At 35.7% G+C, this 21,617-nt stretch overlaps 1 protein-coding gene across 1 annotated transcript in view; it reads left to right on the forward strand.

Moving 5' to 3' along the window:
- Positions 1-21,617, forward strand: part of LOC142620751 (callose synthase 1-like) — a 65,120-nt gene that overhangs the window by 6,241 nt on the left and 37,262 nt on the right. Inside the window, exons 3-15 of the mRNA XM_075794069.1 lie at positions 4,534-4,634; positions 9,152-9,273; positions 9,497-9,590; positions 12,241-12,351; positions 12,450-12,566; positions 12,649-12,741; positions 12,837-12,928; positions 13,841-13,967; positions 15,482-15,604; positions 15,701-15,777; positions 15,859-15,952; positions 17,702-17,824; positions 17,917-18,034. Coding sequence (XP_075650184.1) covers positions 4,534-4,634; positions 9,152-9,273; positions 9,497-9,590; positions 12,241-12,351; positions 12,450-12,566; positions 12,649-12,741; positions 12,837-12,928; positions 13,841-13,967; positions 15,482-15,604; positions 15,701-15,777; positions 15,859-15,952; positions 17,702-17,824; positions 17,917-18,034 — 1,392 coding nt within the window. The remainder of the gene's footprint in view (positions 1-4,533; positions 4,635-9,151; positions 9,274-9,496; positions 9,591-12,240; positions 12,352-12,449; positions 12,567-12,648; positions 12,742-12,836; positions 12,929-13,840; positions 13,968-15,481; positions 15,605-15,700; positions 15,778-15,858; positions 15,953-17,701; positions 17,825-17,916; positions 18,035-21,617) is intronic.

Raw genomic sequence — 21,617 nt, forward strand, 5'->3', positions numbered from 1 at the left:
TATCCGTCCACCCGTAAGTAGGAAGATTTAGATTTTTGACCAAGGCACTAGTGGTTGGCTTTGTTCTTCTATCCACCTGTGAGTGACTTTGGTCATTGTTATTCCCTCTTGGGGATGAATTTACTTTGGACCATCCATCGTAGGCGACATTGGTTTTCTGTCCACTCGTAGGCGACTTTAGTTGTCCGTCCACCCATAGGTGACTTTAGTCATCTGTCCACCCATAGGCGACTTTGGTTATTGTCCTTCCCTCTTGGGGATAGCTTTGTGTTGGGCTATCCACCCATAGGCGACTTTGGTTTTATGTCCGCCTATAGGCGACTTTAGTCACTCGTCCACCCATAGGCAATTTTGGTTGTTGTACTTCCCTCTTGGGGATGGCTTTGTGTTGGACCGTCCACCCGTAGGCAACATTAGTCGTCTGTCCACCCGTGGGTGACTTTAGTTGTTGTCTTTCCATCTTGGGGATGACTTTACTTTGGAATGTTCACCCGTAGGCAACCTTAGTTTTCTGTCCACCCGTAGGCAACTTTAGTCATCCGTCCACCCATAGGCGACTTTAGTTGTTGTCCTTCCCTCTTGGGGTTGACTTTATGTTGGATCGTCCACTCGTAGGCGACTTTAGTCGTTTGTCCACTCGTAGGCGACTTTAGTCGTTGTCCCTCCCTTTTGGGGATGACTTTATGTTGGACCGTCCACCCATAGGCGACTTTAGTCATTTGTCCACCTGTAGGTGACTTTGTTTGTTGTCCTTCCATCTTGGGGGTGTCTTTACTTTGGGCCGTTCACCCATAGGCAACCTTAGTTTTCTGTCAACCCGTAGGTGACTTAGTTGTCCATCCACCCATAGGCGAGTTTGGTTGCTGTCCTTCCCTTTTAGGGATGACTTTATGTTAGAAATCTGGTGGTTCCTAATGGGGATGGATAGGAATTATAGGGAGATTGATGGGAATTGTAGGAAAATTGACTTAATTCGAGGTAGTCACCCTCTATAGAGAAAGATAAAGATTAAGGGAGAGAGAGAAAGATGCACAAATGCACTAAGAAACTGGTTTATTCTTCAATTGATATCTAATGTTGAATTACAATCATGCATTTATAGGAGACTAGCTCTAATCTCATTGGCCTACATGACCTCATTCTATTGGTTCTATTATTCCTCATGTGCATTAATAATTTCAACATGTGCTAAATGTGATTAACATGCTTGGAATTGTAACTAACTAATTAACTAACTAAATCTCAATACAACGATTATTATCCATATGCTTATAGCATTCCTAACACTTTATGTTGGATCGTCCACCCTTAGGCGACTTTAGTTGTCTGTCCATTCGTAGGCGACTTTGGTCGTTGTCATTCCCTTTTAGGGATAACTTTATGTTGGACCGTCCACCCATAGGTGACTTTGTCTGTTTGTCCACCCATAGGTGACTTTGGTCATTTGTCCGAATGGGGGTTGCTCTGTCTTTCCCTTTTCTTTGTCTTGCCCCCTCGGCCTATCATAGCATTTTCGGCATTCATATACTTGGTGGCTCTGAATAGCATGTCTGTCATCATCGTTAGGTCATTCTCGTAGACGGAGGAGAAGAATTCTCCAGAGCATAGCCCGTTGGTGAAGGCTGTGACCAACACCTTATCATTGGCTTCGTCAATCAAGAGGACTTCCTTATTGAATCGAGCCACATAGGACCTCAAATTCTCATCTTCTCACTGCTTGATGTTCAGGAGACTTATTGAGGACCTCTTGTATCTTTTTTCGCCAATGAAGTGCGTGACGAAGTGCCCACTCAGCTCCTTAAAATTTGAGACGAAGCTTGGAGTAATCTTGCTGAACCATACCCTAGCTGGTCCTTTGAGCGTGGTTGGGAATGCTCTGCACATTATTTCATCGAGCACGCCATGTAGGTGCATGAGAGTTTTTAATGACTCTAGGTAATTGAGCGGATCTTTTGACCCGTTGTATGTCTCAACTTGGGGCATTTGGAACTTGGGCGAAAGGGGACTAGATATGACCTGTGTCGTGAAGGGGGAGTTAGTATGGTGAATCAGTTCATCTAAGTTAGTGGACACTCATCCTCTCATGGTATTCATCATCATGTCCATCTTTTCTTTCATAATCTGTATATCTTGCGCCATCCGTATTGTGCCACCCTTCAGCTCTAATTGACAGTCAGTGTCCTTCCGTTGGTTGCGCTTGTTGGCAACATTGCTTTCTTCTTGATCTTCTCTTCCGTGTTAGTCACCTATTAGGAGATGACTATCGTCGTGCTTGTCATTGAGTTGATTCTTGGTTTGGGCGCGACGTTCATTCATCAGGTTCATCTGTTCTTCGAGATCCTTATTTTGCTGAGTAAGCTGTTTGATGGCTGCGACGAGGGTTTGCACTTGCCTCCCCAAGGCATTGAAGGGGTTTCCAACTTCTAGGTTGGTGGTAGTCATTAACTGCGTTTGGACCATGCAACTCTTTGTCTTAGAAGCGGTGATATGGCTAGTCACTCGATATCCCACAAACGGCGCCAACTGATGATGCATAAAATCGTCAGTGAGTTAATCGTCCACACACGTTTCGAATGAGGTACTTGAAGAACGAAGAAGATGAAGAACCTATAGAGAGCACTGGTGGGGTGCCGACCAAAGACCTTCCGAAAGTTAAGTTAGTGATAGAAGAATTTCCAATAACTCAAAAGTGCAAGAGCTAGGAAATTGCATGTACCTTAAGGAAAAGGAGGCCAAGTGCTTATATAGTGGTGTAGAGCTGACCAAGATCTCTTGAATATATGATTTTTCCTTGTAGAAAAAATTTGGAGTTAAGACCCTAAGAACTTGAGCTTTTCTTCCTATATGGGGAAGACACGAGCATGGAGTATGGTCTTTGGGCATGTAATGCAAGTTATTTTCATATAGGGATGCATAAGTGGAGAATATGTAAAGGTTTGTGGGACCCAGTTACTTAACCATCGGTATGACCATTTGTCCGTCGGTATCACCATCTGTTCGTTGGTATGAATACATAGGATAAGACATGACCATCCATCGGGTATATATGCAACCATCCGTCGGGCACATACGTGGAGCATTGATTTGCAGAGACTTCAAGGAAGTCAAATGAGGAGTTCATCTCGACAGGTTTGTAGTTGGCAAGTCCCACCAGAAGAGGCACAAACCTGGATAGGTTAGTGGCGGAGTATTCCATCCTGATGGGTCAAAGTGCTAGCCCTTATTAGTGTCTGCATGTTCTGGGCGATGAGTAGGGTACCCGACGACCCCTTGATATGTAAAGACCATCAAGGCGGAGTGTGTCAGGCAGTGTTAAGGAAGGTACTTGACGACTCTTTGGTACTTGACGACCCATTGATACGTGACGACCGTCAGGGCGAAGCGTGTTGCGTGGTGTTAGGGAAGGTACCTGACGATCGTTGGGTACTTGACGACTCATTGATATGTGACGACTGTTAGGGCGGAACGTGTCGCGTAGTGTCAGGGAAGGTGCCTGACGACCGTTGGGTAATTGACAACCCCTTGGTACCTGGCAACCCCTTGATACCTAATGACCCATTGATATGTGACGACCGTCAGGACGGAGTGTGGCGCATGGTGCCACGCTCCTTTTGTGACCGATAATACTTTTGGTGACTGAAGATTCTTTTGGTAAGCTCATGATACTTTTGGTGACCGAAGACTCTAGGGTGTTAGAAAAAATTTTCTAACTAGTGAAAATATTCCCTATATATATATATATATATATATAGACACACACACACACTTTATGTATGTATGTATCTAAATTTATGTGAGGTAAATATTTTGTCCTGCACAAGACTTCAGAGGGATGGGTGCTTTATAATTCATACTACCATGCACCTTTTATCCTATAATGATACCCTGCAGATATGAATGCGTTTGGTCTTTTGCTGGAGGCAATGGTTAATTACTTAATCAACTGAATATTCAGTTAGGTCATGGTGTTACAGCATCTATTCTGTTTGTTTGTTTGATTGATTTATTTTTTCATAGTTCCCAAACTTTTGCAGGTTTTGAGAGATCATAGTACTTAGCCTTATCTTTAAATTATTGGAGAGGCTAATTCCTATACTTAAATCTGCAACTAGTTGCTTTCGGAGGAAGACGCAAGCCACACAAATCATTAGACCAAGGCTCTAATTAGTTGTTTTTGTTATCTGTATCTTTATTTATTTTGTTGTTTTTGTTTTTTTACCCTTTATAATTTATATCGGGAAATACTGGCCTTTTCTCCTTATCTCACATTTATATTGTTTATTTGGGTTTTTCTACAATCAATCTCATTTTAGTTAAATTCAATTGCGAGGCATTGTTTTTTTCATTGCTACTATTGTTTCTCCAAACTAATGAATCACTGCATTTGGTTTTGTCTATTTGTATATATATGATATGTCATGCCCTAGCAGAATTTAACATGTTGCATATCTCTGAACGAATGCAATAATGGGAATTTTCTGAATTGATATGTATCTGAAAGCAAATGCATATTTATGTCAATGCTGGAATTAGGTCGGTTTTATGCCTTTGAAAAAGCTCTCAGACTAGATCCAACATCTAGTGGACGTGGTGTTCGCCAATTCAAAACTGCACTTCTTCAACGCCTAGAAAGGGTACGCTCTAAAATCACTTGCCCATTACATCATTTTTCTCTGGTACGCAATATTATTCTTGAAGTATCTCAATCAAACGGTTAAAAATTTAAATAAAGAAGTGTTTCTTTTAGGATGAATTATTATTATTATTATTATTATTATTATTATTATTATTATTATTATTATTTTGTTGAGAATTTAAACTTTCGCCACATTATGAATTAGTTATTTTATTCAAACAAATGGAGAAATAAAAAACGAGAAACTGTTAGGACAGTATAAACATGCTATTAGTATGAACTGCATAAAAAATTGACAATTTATATTGCTAAAGACTAAGAAACTTGACAGTTTAGATAAGGAATATGCCACCCACGGTGTGGAACCCTGTTCTGAATGCAACCTCAATAGAACCTGTCCGAGCATAGAGAGTTCATATATGCCCCATACCTGCAGCTTTGTTCCACTCTTCCACCTTAAACCCAAGCTACTTTTTATTTTAGGCACACAACCCAAGTCCCAAGAGACTTTTATACCCATAGCTTTGTCATCATTGCCAGTACAAAGAAAGGCATGCATTAATTTTCTTCTTTGTCAGCTAAATTACTCTTTTAGGAAGTATGAATAATCTTGACAGTAAACTTGGATACCGTATAAAACGCATTGCAGCAATTGTAAAACCCTGCAAATTGAGTTCCCTTTACTTGATATTATATTAGCAAAATTCTAGCCGCTCTACAAAGCTACAACTAGTATTGTCTTAACGTCAGAAAGTGTCATCGCAAGGACTCCTACTATCATATCAAGGGAGGGGTTACTAGGTGGAGAGCGTGAGCATGAATAATTGTAAATATTTGATATGTAACAATTGAAACAAAGTGTAAGGAGTTGATAAAGCATTTCCTCTACTTGACAATACTTCTTATCCACAAACTATTCCTAGTGTGGCATGCCTTCCTCGAATATGAATTAAAAAGCCTTTCTCTTGTTACATGAATTTAATTTTCGTTTCATCCTAGAAAAGCCATCTTTTTTTCAACAATATCTTTGTCATTTGATCCAATAGTGTTTTGCAGCTCTATTCATTACATCATTCAATACACACAAAACAGAGTTATTTATATTTATATAAATAAAAACCGGAAGTGGACAATCCCTTCGTCACCCTAGAATGAAAGGGGCGACATTTATTGATCATTACATACAATTCAATTAAAATATTGTATAAAAGTATGATTTTTTCTATTCTCTTTTGATTTGAGAATGAAGGATTTTTTATTGGGTTAATTCAAAGAAAAATAAAATAAAACATAGTTAGTATAGGTAAATCTATCGGGAGTTATTGAGTAATATAATAGAGAAGTAAAATTGTAAATATCAGTACCATACTTCAATTGGGCAACGACATTGCCTGTATTTATGTCTTGATGAAGTAATGGCACCACCACAAATGCTACCACGCGTGCACTTGCGGTGTGGTAAGGCACCACCCTGTGGTGCCAGCAGCCAACTTTGATGTCAGCTTAGCTATCCTCATCAAGCCACTTACTTGATGTCTAGCTTCCCAACTAGTAGACAGTTCCTTTTCCTCTAGATCAATGAAACCAGAATGAAGTTGTCTTGCTTGCTTTTGGTGAAATGTATCATACACTGGGGATTACAAAAATTATGAAAAAGGAAACTAATCAAAAATTTTCTTACAATTCGCCATGCTCCTCCCCGATGAACTCACTAATGATGTCACCCCTTAGCTCAACCTAGCCCTAGGCCTTTTCCTCTTCTAACGTAAGCTCTAAGGCTTTACACCAAATCTTGACTAATATTATGCATGCTTAAGTAGGGACAAGTAGAATCGTTGTTGCCTGATGGAAACTTCCTCCATATTGCAATCAATGTTATTTGAATCAATTGAATTTGATTTGGAATTTTTTTTCATCATAATTATGGTGAAGAAGCATCTTGTATAATTAGCCTTGGGTAGTTTATTTGTGCAAATGTATGTATAGCCAAAAACTTACCACACCTAAAATCGGGTCAAGTTCTAGTTGTTTCTACAAAATGAGCAATAAAGAGTGGGGGAGTGATGGCTTTGAGATTACAGACATTTTTTTAATGGCGGTTTCAAAAATTGCCACTATAGCATGTATAATTCTGGTAGTTAGACAAACCACCACTATAGACCAAGGTTGTAGTTGTAGCGGCGGTTACATAAACCTCCTCAATATATAGTTCACTTATAGCGGTAGTTCAAAATCGCCGATATAGGTCATTTCATAAACAAATATGATTTATAAAACAAGAACCTCTAGGATAGCCAGATCTGGTCTATTCCGTCACTTGATAGAAATCACCAGTATGGGTATTCAAAACCTTCGTGACATATTGGGCGGTTAGCAGAACTATTATATTGGGCAGTTAGCAAAACTGTTAGTATAGCCCAACAGATCTATACCGACGCTTTGGAGACCTATAGCAACGGTTGAGAAAGGTAGATTTTGATATTTTAGTTGTTGCAGCTTTCTCGTCAACAAGTGTTTAGTAGTTTTTTTTTTTGATGGGAAACTTTTAACTTCATTAATACCTCAAACCAATAATAACATCATGAAAAAGAGCTTGTTCAAGAAAATAAAGAGTCTCTTCGATCCATATAGAGAAATCAACAATGCTAGAAGCATATTTTGCTAAAAAGTGAGCAGGCCTATTGCCTTGCCTCCCTACATGTGAGAAAACTACCTTCCTAACCTCATGTGATGCAGACAGTGAGCCATACACTAGAGCAGCCACTGTCGTGGGTTGGGGGGGGGGGGGGGGGGACAATTCCTTCAGGGCGTTAACTAGGATTTGAGAATCAGATTCAAGCACAAAGTCTTGGATGAACATATCTTTTTGCAAACTGAAGACCACATTCTATGGCCTTAGCTTCGGCTTCAATAGCAGCAAGGGGGGCTCTTAGCTTCTTACTGCAAGCTCCAACCAGCCTCCCATATTCATCTCGGATGAGAATGCCCACACCAGCCGATTTATTAGCTGCAAAGACAGCTCCATCCACGTTGATCTTATAAGAATTTGGAGGTGGGGGGGGGGGGGGGGGGTGTCCGTGAGGCGAGGGCTTTCGTTGTCTGCATAATCTTGACAGTTTGACTGGATTGATACTCCCCTAAATAATTTAAAGCACTATGAATGACTGCCTGCCCAGGTTTCTTCACTCCACCATTCCTTACTTCATTCCTATTAGTCCAAAGCATCCAAGATATCATGATGATCTTCTCTACCAATTCTTGTTCCCATTGGCTATCATGACTGCATACCACAGTAGGTCCAGGAAAGAATTGAAAAGAAGATTCGTATTCACAGGTATCAAATTTGCCAGTGCCCAAATGTCACGAGTCCTTGGGCAAGCCCAAAACAAATGACCCGATGATTCCACCTCTGCTTTACACTCATGACAGCTGCCATCTGATAAGACCTTCCTTCTCACTAAATTAACTTTAGTAGGTAGAACGTTCTTGCATGCTCTCCATGTAAAATGGTGGATTTTATGGGGAACATTTACCTTCCAAATGTATTTCCAAAATTTCCTGAGATTACTATCATCAGAAACCGCCCCATAAGCAGCCCCACAGTTCATCTCTACAGCCAACTTGTATGCGCTTTTCACACTGAAATGTCCATTTGCTGTTGGGGCCCAAACCTGTCTATCATCTGGCACTTTGGAGCTCAATGCTATTCCTTATATCACCTCTGCTTCATGAGGAAGAAAAAGACTTTGGACAACCTCCTGCTTCCATACTCCTTCTTCTGCATCAATCAGAGAGGCTACCGTGGCCTCAGGTGGAATGTTAGAGGGAGGGGAAACAACTTTGTGAGAGGGCGAAGTTTAACCTCAAGTGTTTTGTAGTTGATAAAATATTACTTACGCCAAAAGTTTAACCTATTAAGAAAGACTTAATTTAATAATGCACCCATGGAAGATTAACTTGTTATTATTTGGACAGTTTCTTTTCATATTAGTTTAGAGAGAAACTCTTTAAACTCTCACTAAAAAAAATCTAATATGCTATATATTTTGAAAATTTAATCAACCATAGTCCTTAGAACAATATCAAAGGAATATTGAAGTATCTCTTTGGTAGCTTTCCTTCTTTATTTTCAAACGCAATCAAAATTCGATTGTACAAAATCATCTGGTGCTCCTGCAGAAGACGCCTCCCTTTTACTTGCATTTGCTATCAAACCAGATAGCATTTCGAACTCATCTACCGCTTGCTTAATAATCTCAATGGTGATTTGCTATTTTCATCTCAAATACTGCTTTTGTGTGATGGCTGACTTTAAATAGCATAAATGTTCAGTGCCTTCTATTGCTTTCACAAAATGTTTTGTTTTTTTCTCTGTTCTTTTTAAGGAAAATTAATTTGTGCTACGTTAAATTTGTGTTCATGACCAGTTTCTGGATTTAATGTCCTAGAAACTTTTCATCAACTCCGTTTGGAATTCTGAAGAAATATTAATTCATTCCCTATAATTCTTTTCAGGAAAATGAAATGACGTTGGCAGGTAGGGCAAAGAGTGATGCGCGTGAAATGCAGAGTTTTTATCATTATTACTACAAAAATAACATTCAAGCTTTGCAGAATGCCACTGATAAACATGACCGGTTGGTTCTCTAAGAGAATTGATTTCTAGTAGTTTGCATAATTGCATTCTTGACAGTTGGCTCTAGTGCATTATATTTTGCTGAAAATCTTATTACACATTTCCTGTTGCATACTCCTTACACACAATTTTCAGTCATATAACAGTGTGTGTATGGTGAGTATGTAAAAAGAAGTGCATAACTACTCAATATTATATTTGATAAATTCTTGTTCCTGAATCAGTGCCCAACTTACTAAAGCATATCAAACTTCTGCGGTCCTCTTTGAGGTTTTGAAGGCTGTAAATCAGACAGAGGCTGTTGAAATGACAGATGAGGTGAAACTGAATAATTTATCTTACTTCTAAATGATATCATTTTATTGGAACTTGCTGAGAATAATACATTTTTGTCCAGGAACCTTCATGTTTTGTGGTTACTGTCTTATATATGTAGTTGTAGACTTGTATTAATTATTTTCTTTGTTCTCTTTTGTTGGCGTAATTTGAAAGAATATTCATTGAATATGGTTTAATGTCATGTTGAAACTAAAGGAGAAAGCAAAATGGATATATATATATATATATATATATATATATATATATATATATATATATATATATATAGAGAGAGAGAGAGAGAGAGAGAGAGAGAGAGAGAGAGAGAGAGTGTGTTACATGGGTCGGCTTTGTTTACGATGAAACCTAAGGTGAGTATTTATAGAGAGTAAAAGCTAGGGTTGGTCCTAATTAGGCTTTATATTAAGGGTCCGTTTGGATACTAGTTATTTTGCTAAAAACTGAAAACAATTAAAAAGTAATAAAAAATTTACTGTTCACGTGCTTGGCATTTTTCATACGCCTGAAATCACTGTTCATGGACAATGAACAGTGCAAGAGGCGCTCAGCTGAAAAAAAAAAAATGCAAGAAACGCAAATGCAGCTCATAAATGCTGAATCTAAACGCCACCAAAGTGTCTGTTTGAGATTCGCTTATTTTGTTGAAACTGAAAATTTTTTGCTGAAAGTGCTGTAGATAAAAGTAAAAATTGGTTGAAATAGTACAGGAGGACCCATGAATGGTACCAAAAAATGCAGTGGGACTCATGAATGATTGTAAAAATAAGTTGAATAGTAAAATAAGTTGGCAAAAATAATTTATGCCAAAGACACACCAAATATGGTCTCATGGGCCATTATGTAAGAAAATATTGTAAATTATTATCTTTAATACTCTCGGCAAACTTAGGATAGAAGTTTTTGAAGATCCCTAGCTAGAAGATGACTTATAAATGACCAAATTAATCGGATGATGGATTGGGCTGGCACAATTTGGAATAATTTTGTAACTAAATTGGCAAATTTAGTGTATATGGGACCGAAATGGGCCAAATTAAATGTTTTTGGAGTCTTATAAGAGAAGAAAGGCTACAATTGCGTTTGGTATTGGTTGAAAAAGACATATTTTTATTATTATTTAGCTTATTTATTTTATTATTCAGCTTATTTTTGGTATTGTTGATGAGTCTCATTGCACTTTTGTTACTATTTATGAGTCTCACTGTACTATTTTAGTTTTATCTACAGTACTTTCAACAATTTTTTTTTAACCAAAATAAACTATTCCAAATAGACTTTATATTAGAATTTATGGAAGAGAACTGTTACGTTGACAATATTTTCCCAACAAATTCTAGATGGTAAGTTATTGATTTTTAATTTGAATCTATTACTTAAATTACTTTCTTAACTACTAACACGTAAAAACCTGTCATCTAAGATTTGTTGTGAAAATATTGAAAATATAGTATTTCTCTTTACGTAATAATTGAAAAAAAAGTTTACCTTGGTCAATGGTCAAAGGGTCAAAATTCAACTATTAGATGGGTCAAAGAAAGTCAATGGTACCAGATCCAAGTTGAAATTGGTTCAGTTAATACCGAAAAGAGAGCCCGCTGATGTGGCAGTGGGTGTTGACATGGTAAGTGACAGGATTGAGATCAGGTGCAATACTTAGGGTATCGCACCTGATATAATTGTAATTAATAGCTGAGATTGAAAGAATTAAAAAAGCAACTTTCAATTTCAACCGTTAAATTATATTAAAGGAAAGTTAAAAAGTTAAAGTTAAAAAATGTAAAAAAATTTGTGAGAGAAAGTTGGTGAATTGCATCAAGTGCAGTACCCTAGGGTTTATGTGGCATACGTGACCAAAGTGTGACACGTGCATGGTTGACATCACCGAAGGCTAAACTTTGTGTGTGACGTGTGTCACATGTTGAGGCATGTGACTGAAGAAGACCAGTGCCTATGACGGAGTGAAGCCATGTTGGAATCTTTAGGGGGCGTGTGGGGAGAATTTGACGATTGAAAAAGTTGGGTTCTGTTCTTTGGACATCATAGTAGTGTTCTATCATTTATGTGATTGTTTTCTTCAAATAGTGTCCGGGAAATGACAGATTTGAAATGGAGAGGAATGACCTGCATAAGTGTTTAAGATTCAAGGAGAAAACGAAATTAGACACAAAAGCCATGGAGAAAGAACATGTAGAATTATTTGGCTTTGTTAAATATATTAGCAATGCGATGTGTTATACTATATTGTATATGCTAGAATGGATACTGAAAGAGAAGTATAAAATAAGAACGCGACAGTTACATGGTTCATCTTTGTTGGCTTACGTTTACGAAGGAAACCTTTAGGGATTATATCTTTATTATGTAAGTGTATATTACAATATCTTGTGTTACAATGAACCTTCATATGAGTATCCATAGACAACTAAATCTTAAATTACTAGTACAAGTAGCTAAGAGTGAATTTGGGTATATTATATTAGGCTAATATATCTAATATATCTCTGTCAGGTTTGAAGGCTATATTTCACATATTTTCAATTATTGTTTACGAATATAGATCAGGAGCTAGGATTAGCCCTAATTAGCCCTCTTGGGAAATTATTGTCTTTTAACACTTTTTCTATTGTAGATTTTGCAAGCTCACACTGCGGTTGAGGAGAAGATACAGTTATGTATGCCTTATAATATTCTTCCTCTTGATCCAGAGAGTCAAAATCAGGCTATTATGAGATATCCTGAGGTAATTTGTTCCAGGTTTCTTGTGTGGAATAGTTGATTTTCCTTAGTTCTTTCGTTCGAGTTTGCTTTTGATTTTTGATTTTTTTTTTTTGTTTGCAGATTCAAGCTACAGTTTCTGCACTTCGTAACACCAGCGGTTTGCCATGGCCAACGGACCACCGGATGAAAGTTAATGAAGACATTCTAGACTGGCTTCAGAGTCAGTTTGGTTTTCAGGTGACTTACTAAATCGTTTGTTGTCCATTAGCTAGTGTTTCATGGCTACTCAACAGGCTACTTTCCATTTATTAACATGTAGAAGGACAATGTTGTAAATCAAAGGGAGCACTTGATTATGTTGCTGGCAAATGTGCAAATACGTCAATTCCCAAAGCCTGATCAGCAACCCAAGGTCTTATTCTTCTTAGATTAATGCTCTGGCTTGTATTTTTATCTTTTGAGCGAGTCTTATGTTGTCATAGCATACGATACTTTTTGTTTCTTTAGTTGGATGATCGTGCTCTGACAGAAGTGATGAAGAAACTTCTCAAAAACTACAGAAAGTGGTGCAAGTATTTGGATCGCAAAAGTAGCCTTCGGTGAGCCTACCTATTTTTTATTAAGAAATTTATTCTGAAAAATTATATATATTTTTGGAAGTGCCAGTTGGATTAGTCTTAGACTGTTAGTGTTACATGCGACAGCGCTTGACTGCTTTCTTTTGCTGCGGTAGCTGGGTACTAAGGGTTCCTTTGGTTCGAGAAGTAGAAAAATGGAAGCATAGAAAATGGTGGAAGAATGAAAAAGTGAGAGGATAGAAAAGATATTAATTCATCTCCTTTTTGTTTGGTTGAGAGTGGAAAAATAGAGGGATGGAAAAAATAAATTTGTATAAATTTACTCATACATCATTGTTAAAAAATAATGGCCAATTAAAACAAAAAGGTGACAAATAACCAAAAAAAAAAAAAAAACTATCACACCCACAGGCCAAGAAATCAAAAAAAGAAAAAAAAAAGAAAAGAAAAAAAAAGAAAGAAAAAAGAAAAAAGAAAAGGAAGAGGCAATTGCATGCCCACAAAAGCACAAAAAAAAAAAGAAAAAGAAAAACATAAAAAAAGAAAGGAATTGGATGAATTGCACACATGGACATTTTTATCTATTAATTAATCAGCCCAATTTTTTTCTTTAGTTTTTTCTCAATTTTGGAGAGAGAATTTTTGGTGGGCCCGAGAAGAAAATACACAGGCCTCACAATTTATTTTCCTTCCTCTCCACCCAACCAAACACATTTAAAAAAGTTTTTCTTCTTATTTTCTCTCCAAAGTTTTCCTTCAACTTTATTTCACCTCCAAACAAACACACCCTTAGTTTAGTTGGCACCTTATTTTCACTGTTTGTGTATTTCATACTCTTTTTCTTGCTAGTTGATACAATATATTCAGGTACTCTTTTATGCTTTGAAACATTTGTTTTACTTTGTGGTTTTTTTTTTTTGCCCTAATTGGCAGGGAACCGGCACTTCAACAGGAAGTGCAGCAGAGAAAATTACTATACATGGGTTTATATCTTCTTATATGGGGAGAAGCTGCAAACTTGAGATTCATGCCAGAATGCCTTTGCTATATTTATCATCATGTATGTACAGTTATGATTGTTCTTGAGAATGCAAAGAGAGATTTAAACAATTAATTTTTCTTTCCATTTTTTTGGGGCTCTAAATTACAGATTTAAATACTTAACGAGACATAGCTCTTGTGTGGGGATATTGCCAATGCCATGTGTATGGTCAGAAAAGTTGAGGAATCAAAATACCAAAAAAAAAAAAAACTGTTCATATAATTTTACTAGAATTTTTATATTAACTGAAAAAATTATGCATCATTTTTTTTTGTTTTTTGTTTTCATGTACATTTTGATGTACTATAGTGAGCACCCCAAGCTTTTATGATGTCAAGAGCTTCAAACTTTGTTCCTATTTGCAATTTTATTATCTACTGTTAGGAAACGTTCGGAAGATAAGTTGAATAGGCTGCAAGAATATGCAAGTCAACTCACTGATTTGGTGGTTTTTCTGTTAGTTATTTTGTAAAATATCATGGTGGTACCACCACAAACTTCATTTAAGTTGCTCTCGTAATCTTTATGGGTAGTTTCAATTTTGCAAGCTAAGTACGTCTCTGATAAATCTATTCATCTGTAAGCTGGTTTGGGCTATTCATCCAAAAAACATTTATATGTACCGGTAACATAAATAAAGCTTTAGTGGTTTTTTCAAATTATATATGAGATATTGCCGTATTGTAATTTGAACAGTGGTCAGTCAACAAGGATATTTTAGTAGCAAGAAGTCTGACTATATTATAGCATTGCATGCTCCAAGCTTTGTGGGCCTTATATAAGAAGCCTGATTTGGGTAGTCTTGGAGATTGATCTATTTAATCCAAACCGTTTTGGAGTGAAGGTGAACAAGGGGAAATTAATTTGGATAATGCAAGGGTTTTAATTCCAAGTAGCAAATTTTCTATAACTTTGACCATGATCTACATTAGAATTTTCCATAAACTAATTTGGCTAGGTTGACATTATGCTTTGAAAATTTTTAAAAATTGCTTTGATTAAGTTGTGGAATATGTTATAAAATAATGGTTTAATGCTTAGATTTACAATTTCCTAGTATTTTAAACTTTACTTCTTAATAGCTTCAGCCAAGAGTCTTTAACTTAATTGGCACTTCTTTATAAACAAAATGTTTGAAGATTTAAGAGAAAAATGATTCAAATTGCAGAGTTCAACATTTTGTAATTATCTCAAAAAAAATTCTTAATACTTGTTCCCTCATGCGGTGGGAAAATATTAGTATAATGATTTAATTATTAAATTTATAATTTCCTAGTAAATAAGCAGTTTGTCACTATATTTGATAGAGGATTTTCACTGTAATAATCTCATTTGTATTGAGTAATACAATTGGGCCTTTGTGCTTATACAAATAAACCTAATATCTCCAATAGTGGTGTTCAACTTCGATTAATTTTAAATATAAATTATGGATGTTCAAATGAGACACTCTAATTTTATTGATCATTGAGTATAATTTAAGGTTCTATTGACTTAAGCGTAATCATTTAGTTGTACTTCAATCTATATAGATGGCACTTGAGTTGTGTGGGATACTGGCTGGAAGTCCAATGACTGATGAGCCTGTATATGGTGGTGATGATGAGGCTTTTTTAAAGCAAATAGTAACTCCAATATATGAGACGATAGCGAAGGTGTTGCTTCTGCATGTTCTTTTTGGTCCATAAAATTTAATGTTATTAAATTGATATTTGATTGCTTTGTGTCGCCACTTATTTTGTGTATTACAGGAAGCCAAAAGGAGCAATTATGGAAAAGCAAAGCATTCTCAGTGGAGAAATTATGACGATTTAAATGAATACTTCTGGTATTATGTGTTTCTTTGTTTATATGCATTTCATTTGTACAGAATGTAGTTTAATAAAAATTATGTTCGTGTGAATTGTAGGTCAGTTGATTGTTTTCGGCTAGGTTGGCCTATGCGTGCTGACGCTGATTTCTTTTGCCAGCCTCTGGAGCAGCTTCGAGTTGACAAAAATGAGGCATGTTGTAATTTGGGTTATATGTTGCTTGTTTGGTAGTAGAATAGTATCTTTGTGCTTTCCAACATATGAATCTGAATTTTTTTAATGAATAGAAGAGTTGTTTCGATGTGTTCAAATAGAAAAAAGAAAAAAGAAAATGAGAGAGAGAGAGGATAATTATGTATATAGGGAAGAACAACAATGAAGTCTTATAGGTTGAACTCGCTATCTTTAAGACTAGAAATGCCCCAACTCCAAAGAGTTTGCCGAGGGTTACAAGCAACTAGTCTCCCTGATACAACAAAGCCTAAGTATCTATTGATATATAGCTAGTAATTCTAGAAGTACTAACGAACTTCTATATAAGGTGTTTTGCAATAAAATAATGGAAAAACTGCATGAAATGACCGAACAACCTCTCAATTTATAGATGTAGTGAAGATTTTAAATGAATAGGCATCATAAAAGGACATTGAATAAATGTTACACCCTTTCAAAAATTGGTTGAAACTACTTGACTATTGATCACATGAAACCATGTCAATTAGATTAGAAAATCTGGAGAATTTCTACAGAAAAAACACATTGCGTCAGGCTTGCCTAGTTGCCTGACATCTCGGTCCGGCTAATTTTAGACAAAGACCCACAGAGAGACTCGCTTGACACTCTTCTTCTCATCTCACTAGTCCATTTTGTTTCTTCAATTATACATCTTTTTCTCTCTCAAAAAATAAAAAAGTAAATTTATATAGATCTGTTGTACACAATTTACCAATAGTGCATTTTATTTGTCAATCTTATTTTTATAATTTACATAATAATCAACATTTTTTAAAAAAAATTTCGGGATTCATATGGCAGATATGTATCACTCAGTCTAATGGTTTTTTTTAGCAAGTTAACCATTTTATCCGTACTAATTTTGTCAACTTGATTTTTCGTAAAGGGTGGAAAGTTCCTCATATACTGTTCTTTAAGTTTTCTTATTAAAAATTTGTCATCTGTCTAAATGAATAACTAAACAATCACCATTAAAGTACCGTAACTTCCTATTATATTTTTTCCCTGTTTTGTGAGAAAACCATTGGCTTTAGATTTGATTTCTCACACACAATCGCTTGGGTCTAACTAGGAGAGAACAATGACGCGAAGGAGATTATAGAAGTGGTTGCAGCATGAAGATGAATGGGTTTGGGTGGAATTGTAGCAGAGTAGGCTTTGAGGGGGAGGGTAGTTTTGCCCCTTATTTTTTCTCTCAAATTTGTGTTATTGGAAATGAATGTGATGGAGCTGCTATTACTGTTCTAATGGCTATTTGTTCCAAACTTATGAGGCTTAGATTATGGCCGTCTTCTTCTTCTTCTTCTACTTTTTTTTTTTTTTAATTTTCTTTTTCATTATTTAAAAAGAAATTTGTCTAGGATACGAAGTATGCACAAATCAACTAGTCTTCTAATGAAAATAGTGGGATTAATGGAGAAGATCATTACATGCTTGTTCTTCTGGAGCTAGATTTTTTTTTTTTCCTGATATTGTTTGGGAGAAGTTTTGAGAGATTTACAGTCGGGTTTTCTCAAAGACATAAGAGGGGAAAAAAAGTAGAAAAAAGAATGGCGTTAAAACCCCATTTGTTTAGTTATTCACATAGGCAGGTGTTAGATTTTTAAGAGGAGAATCTAAGAAACAGTATATAAGGAATTGTATTTAAATTTTGTCATTTGGTAAAAATATATATTTAACTGTGGAAATTCTTCTATTGATGTTCAGGATGAGAAACCGTATACTGGGGGTAAATGGATTGGGAAAACAGGTTTTGTCGAAATACGCTCATTTTGGCAAATCTTTAGAAGTTTTGACAGAATGTGGAGCTTTTATATTTTGTGTTTACAGGTATTCCTCTTCTACTTTTCCTATTTGTGTTTCCTTCATTTTATGTCTATTTGATCTTATGAACAACGCTCACAATATTCTGTCGAATTTAGGCGATGGTCATCATTGCTTCGAATGGGTCAGGGAAATTAAGTTCCATATTTGAGGGTGGTGTTTTCAAGAAGGTGCTGAGTATCTTCATATCTGCTGCAATATTGAAGTTTGTACAAGGTAGAAAACCTGTTAACTGCAGTTTTTTTCTGCACATTTCTTCTCTTTTCTTGAACTTTTGAAAGTATGATTACTTGTTTTGATTGAAACAAATTCCATTTTATTTTCACATTTTTCTGTGTTAAAGTTATCCTCCTTATTGTTATATTTATGCTGGCATGTTATTATTTTATATTTGTTTTGGGATACTCTTGTGCTCTTGTCATATTATTCCAACTTTTATTTGTTTTAAAGTAAAATATTTTTAGAAAAACAATTCATATTTTACTGTTTGTCAAGAAGTAAAATAATTGGTCAATTGTAAAATATTTTTCGGTTAAAGGAAATACCAAAGACAAAAGTTTGTTAATGTTTTACGCTTGAAACAGAGGTAAAACATTTACTCTTTCTCCCCCTCTTTCACTCTCGATTCTTCTCTCTCCATCTCTTGATTCTTCTCTCCCCCTCTATCTCTAGAGTCTCTCACCCATAAGGCCACAACCCTTCTAGCTCTCTCACCATCTTTCACAATCCATCTCCCACACATATCTTGCACTACCATCTCGCACCAATGCCACCCAACGACTAGTGTCACGTATAGACGCCACCCACTGACCGGCGTCACCATCATCGGTGTTGCCAACCTTCATCACTTTCTCTTCCTTGCACAAAGCCCTCCCTCTTATGTTCTCTCTCGCACAATCCCTTTTGATCCGATTGACTAGTGGTGGTCTTGTGTTTTTGGTGTCTTGCTTTTTGAAATTCAAAATTACTAATTAATTTTTTGTATTCAAGTTTCACTAATATTTCCTTTTCGATTGATAATACGGTGAATCCAATTGATCTTTCTTTTGACATAATAGGATTTTAATTAATTTTAATTTTGAAAATTTTATTTCTACATATGCAACTATAACAAGTAATGTTACCCAACATATACAAATTAAATAACTTACTCAAAATAAAAAGGACCGATTCTATGCTATTATTTTAAAAAAAATCGTGGGTTCCAATTAGCTCAACTAGTAAAGTCTCTAATGGTTGTATAAGAGATCTGGGGTTCAATCACTGCTTGCACCAAAAACTGATTGGTGTTTTGGTTTGATGATAAAGAGTGATCATTAGGAACAAACGCCATAAGTTGAAACCCTCTAAAAAAACTCTCTAAAAAAAATCAAATGGTATAATTGGAAAAGTTAAAACTAAATTTTTGTTTTTTTCTTAAATACTAATTACATTAAAAATGGTAACAGAGTAACAAAAGAGGATTGATGTATCACGTCAACCCATGTGATAATAGTACAGAGGAGTAAACTAGTGATGTGTGTGGATAGGGTGATAAGTTTTGTTCAAAATGATAGAAATGTGATAATAGGTACAAAGGTGTAAACTTGTGTGGAGAGTTTAAAAAGAAAGAAGAAGAAGAAGTTGAATTAAAGATATAAAAAGTGGGCTACATTGGGCCTTAATCTTCTCACTTCAAGTTTTTTTTTCTTTTTCTTTTTTCTTTTTTTTTGTGGGATAGGGCTCTTTTTAATATATAATGCATTTTTCGCTAAACGAAAAAGGGTTGGGGATGACCAATGTGGCAATTCTACTTGGGCATGAGTATAATAGTACCCTACTCGCTGGGTCTAGGGCCTTGCTGGGATGTAGGGGGACTACGGTGAGCTATAACTTCTCAATCCCCCATGGAACACTAGTGAATCTTGATCTACTGTGGAAAGCAACCCAAATGAGTTCATATTCAGACTCAAACCTTGAACCTCACACTCAGTGCATTTTATGGATCACCCAAAACCACTAGACCACACCCCTCGGTGGTCGTATACAATGCATTTTATTAGACAATAGAGGGAACCTTAATTTTGATTTGTTTATTTATTTTGTGAAGCCAATCTTAATTAAAATGTTGAGATAGATAAATATAGATATATTGTGTTAATTAATAGAGAAGCATTTTTTTATTTGGGGCCGTAAGCAGTGGTCTAAGTTGCCTATATGGTGAAGTCATTCCTGAGTGCTAAACCTTTTCTCAAATTTCTCTCTCCACTCTTCTATCTCCTTCAAACCTAATGCCTCATATTTTATATCTTAAATTAGTATTAGAGCATACATATCCAACCCTTGAACCAATTAAAGCAATCTAGAAGTCATCCTCACTCATGACATAGGATAAGTCAGAACAATGTAGTTGAAACATTATACAATAGGAAAACAAGTGATAGAACGTAGGAGTTAGCACCTAGGTCTACTTGGAGTTTGTATTAAGCAAAGAAAACCAACTAATAGTCAACAATAAACCCACAAAAAAAAAAAACTTATTATCAATCAAACTCTGTCTCACAAAATTGAAACCAAAGGTTCATAAATAGAACGCAAAACCTTACTTTGCTTACAAGAAAAAAATATTAAACTTTTCACCAACTAGAAAATACAAGTCAAAATACTTAAAAAGAATCCTATTTAGTAAATGATTAATCTTAGTAGGTCTTTAGGCCCAACAACTAGTAGGTTCTATCCATAAGGCCACAATTAGGTTTTCTTTATTTGACTACACACATAAGTACATACAGGGGAGGAGCTATAGCAAGTGGCCCCCCCCAAAATTTTAAAAAATTATTTAATATTATTCATAAGTATTAAAAAATTTAAATATTTAGCTACAAAAATAGAAGTTGGCCCCTCCAAATGTTTGAGTTAGTTCAATGATTCTCTTAAAAACCAATAGAATTTGTCAATTAGTCTAGTAGTTATAGAGACAAGGTAGTTTTTGTTTTCTCTATTTCATTTTTTATACATGTTTGATATCAAACTAGACTACTGTTGTATAATATTGAAGTTTAAAAGATGATAAGTTCTCTTAAAAAATTATCTTGCGAATATACATGTATGAAATTTGTTAATTTTATACACAATATATTTATAAAATTATGACCTACTCTAGTTTCAAAATATTAATGTTTATATTTGTGTATGTGTGAGGGCCAAACATAATTTGACCCCAAGCAAAAAATTCTAGATTCACCCCTGAATACATATAATTAGATGTTGAATCTTTTGTTCATACAAGCTCCTTAGATAACAAAGGATGTTGATGTCAACATGACATTGTATTGACCTATGACCTAATATTGTCAATATAGACAACTCGATTCAGTGACCACATGGTCTAGTATCAGTCTGTTTTATTCAAGGAAGTGGATTTCGTATTATACGTGCCAGTATAATTTTCACTTTATTTGTGTCTTCTCCATTTATCCAGTATAATTTTTTTTTTGGTAAACTGGATTTCATTAAAGAACAAAATCAAAAGCAACAGAGTTTAGAGGGCATAGCCTCTCATAATACAAACCCAAATAGTCATAAAACAACAACATATTTAAGTCCACAGGTGGACTATCAAAATACACAATGTCTTGGTCTAGTTCTGGACCTTTCCTTGCTAAAGCGTCGGCACATTTATTTGCTTCCCGGAAATAGTGACTCATCCTTACTTGGGGAATCTGGCTGATTAAGGTCCTGCAATCCAAAATAAGAGCAGCATGTTGTAAATTGCTATTATACTCCTCAGATATCCAACCACTCACTACTTTAGCATCTA

Source organism: Castanea sativa, chromosome 12 (genome assembly GCF_040712315.1).
Source record: "Castanea sativa cultivar Marrone di Chiusa Pesio chromosome 12, ASM4071231v1".
NCBI classification, from domain to species: domain Eukaryota; kingdom Viridiplantae; phylum Streptophyta; class Magnoliopsida; order Fagales; family Fagaceae; genus Castanea; species Castanea sativa.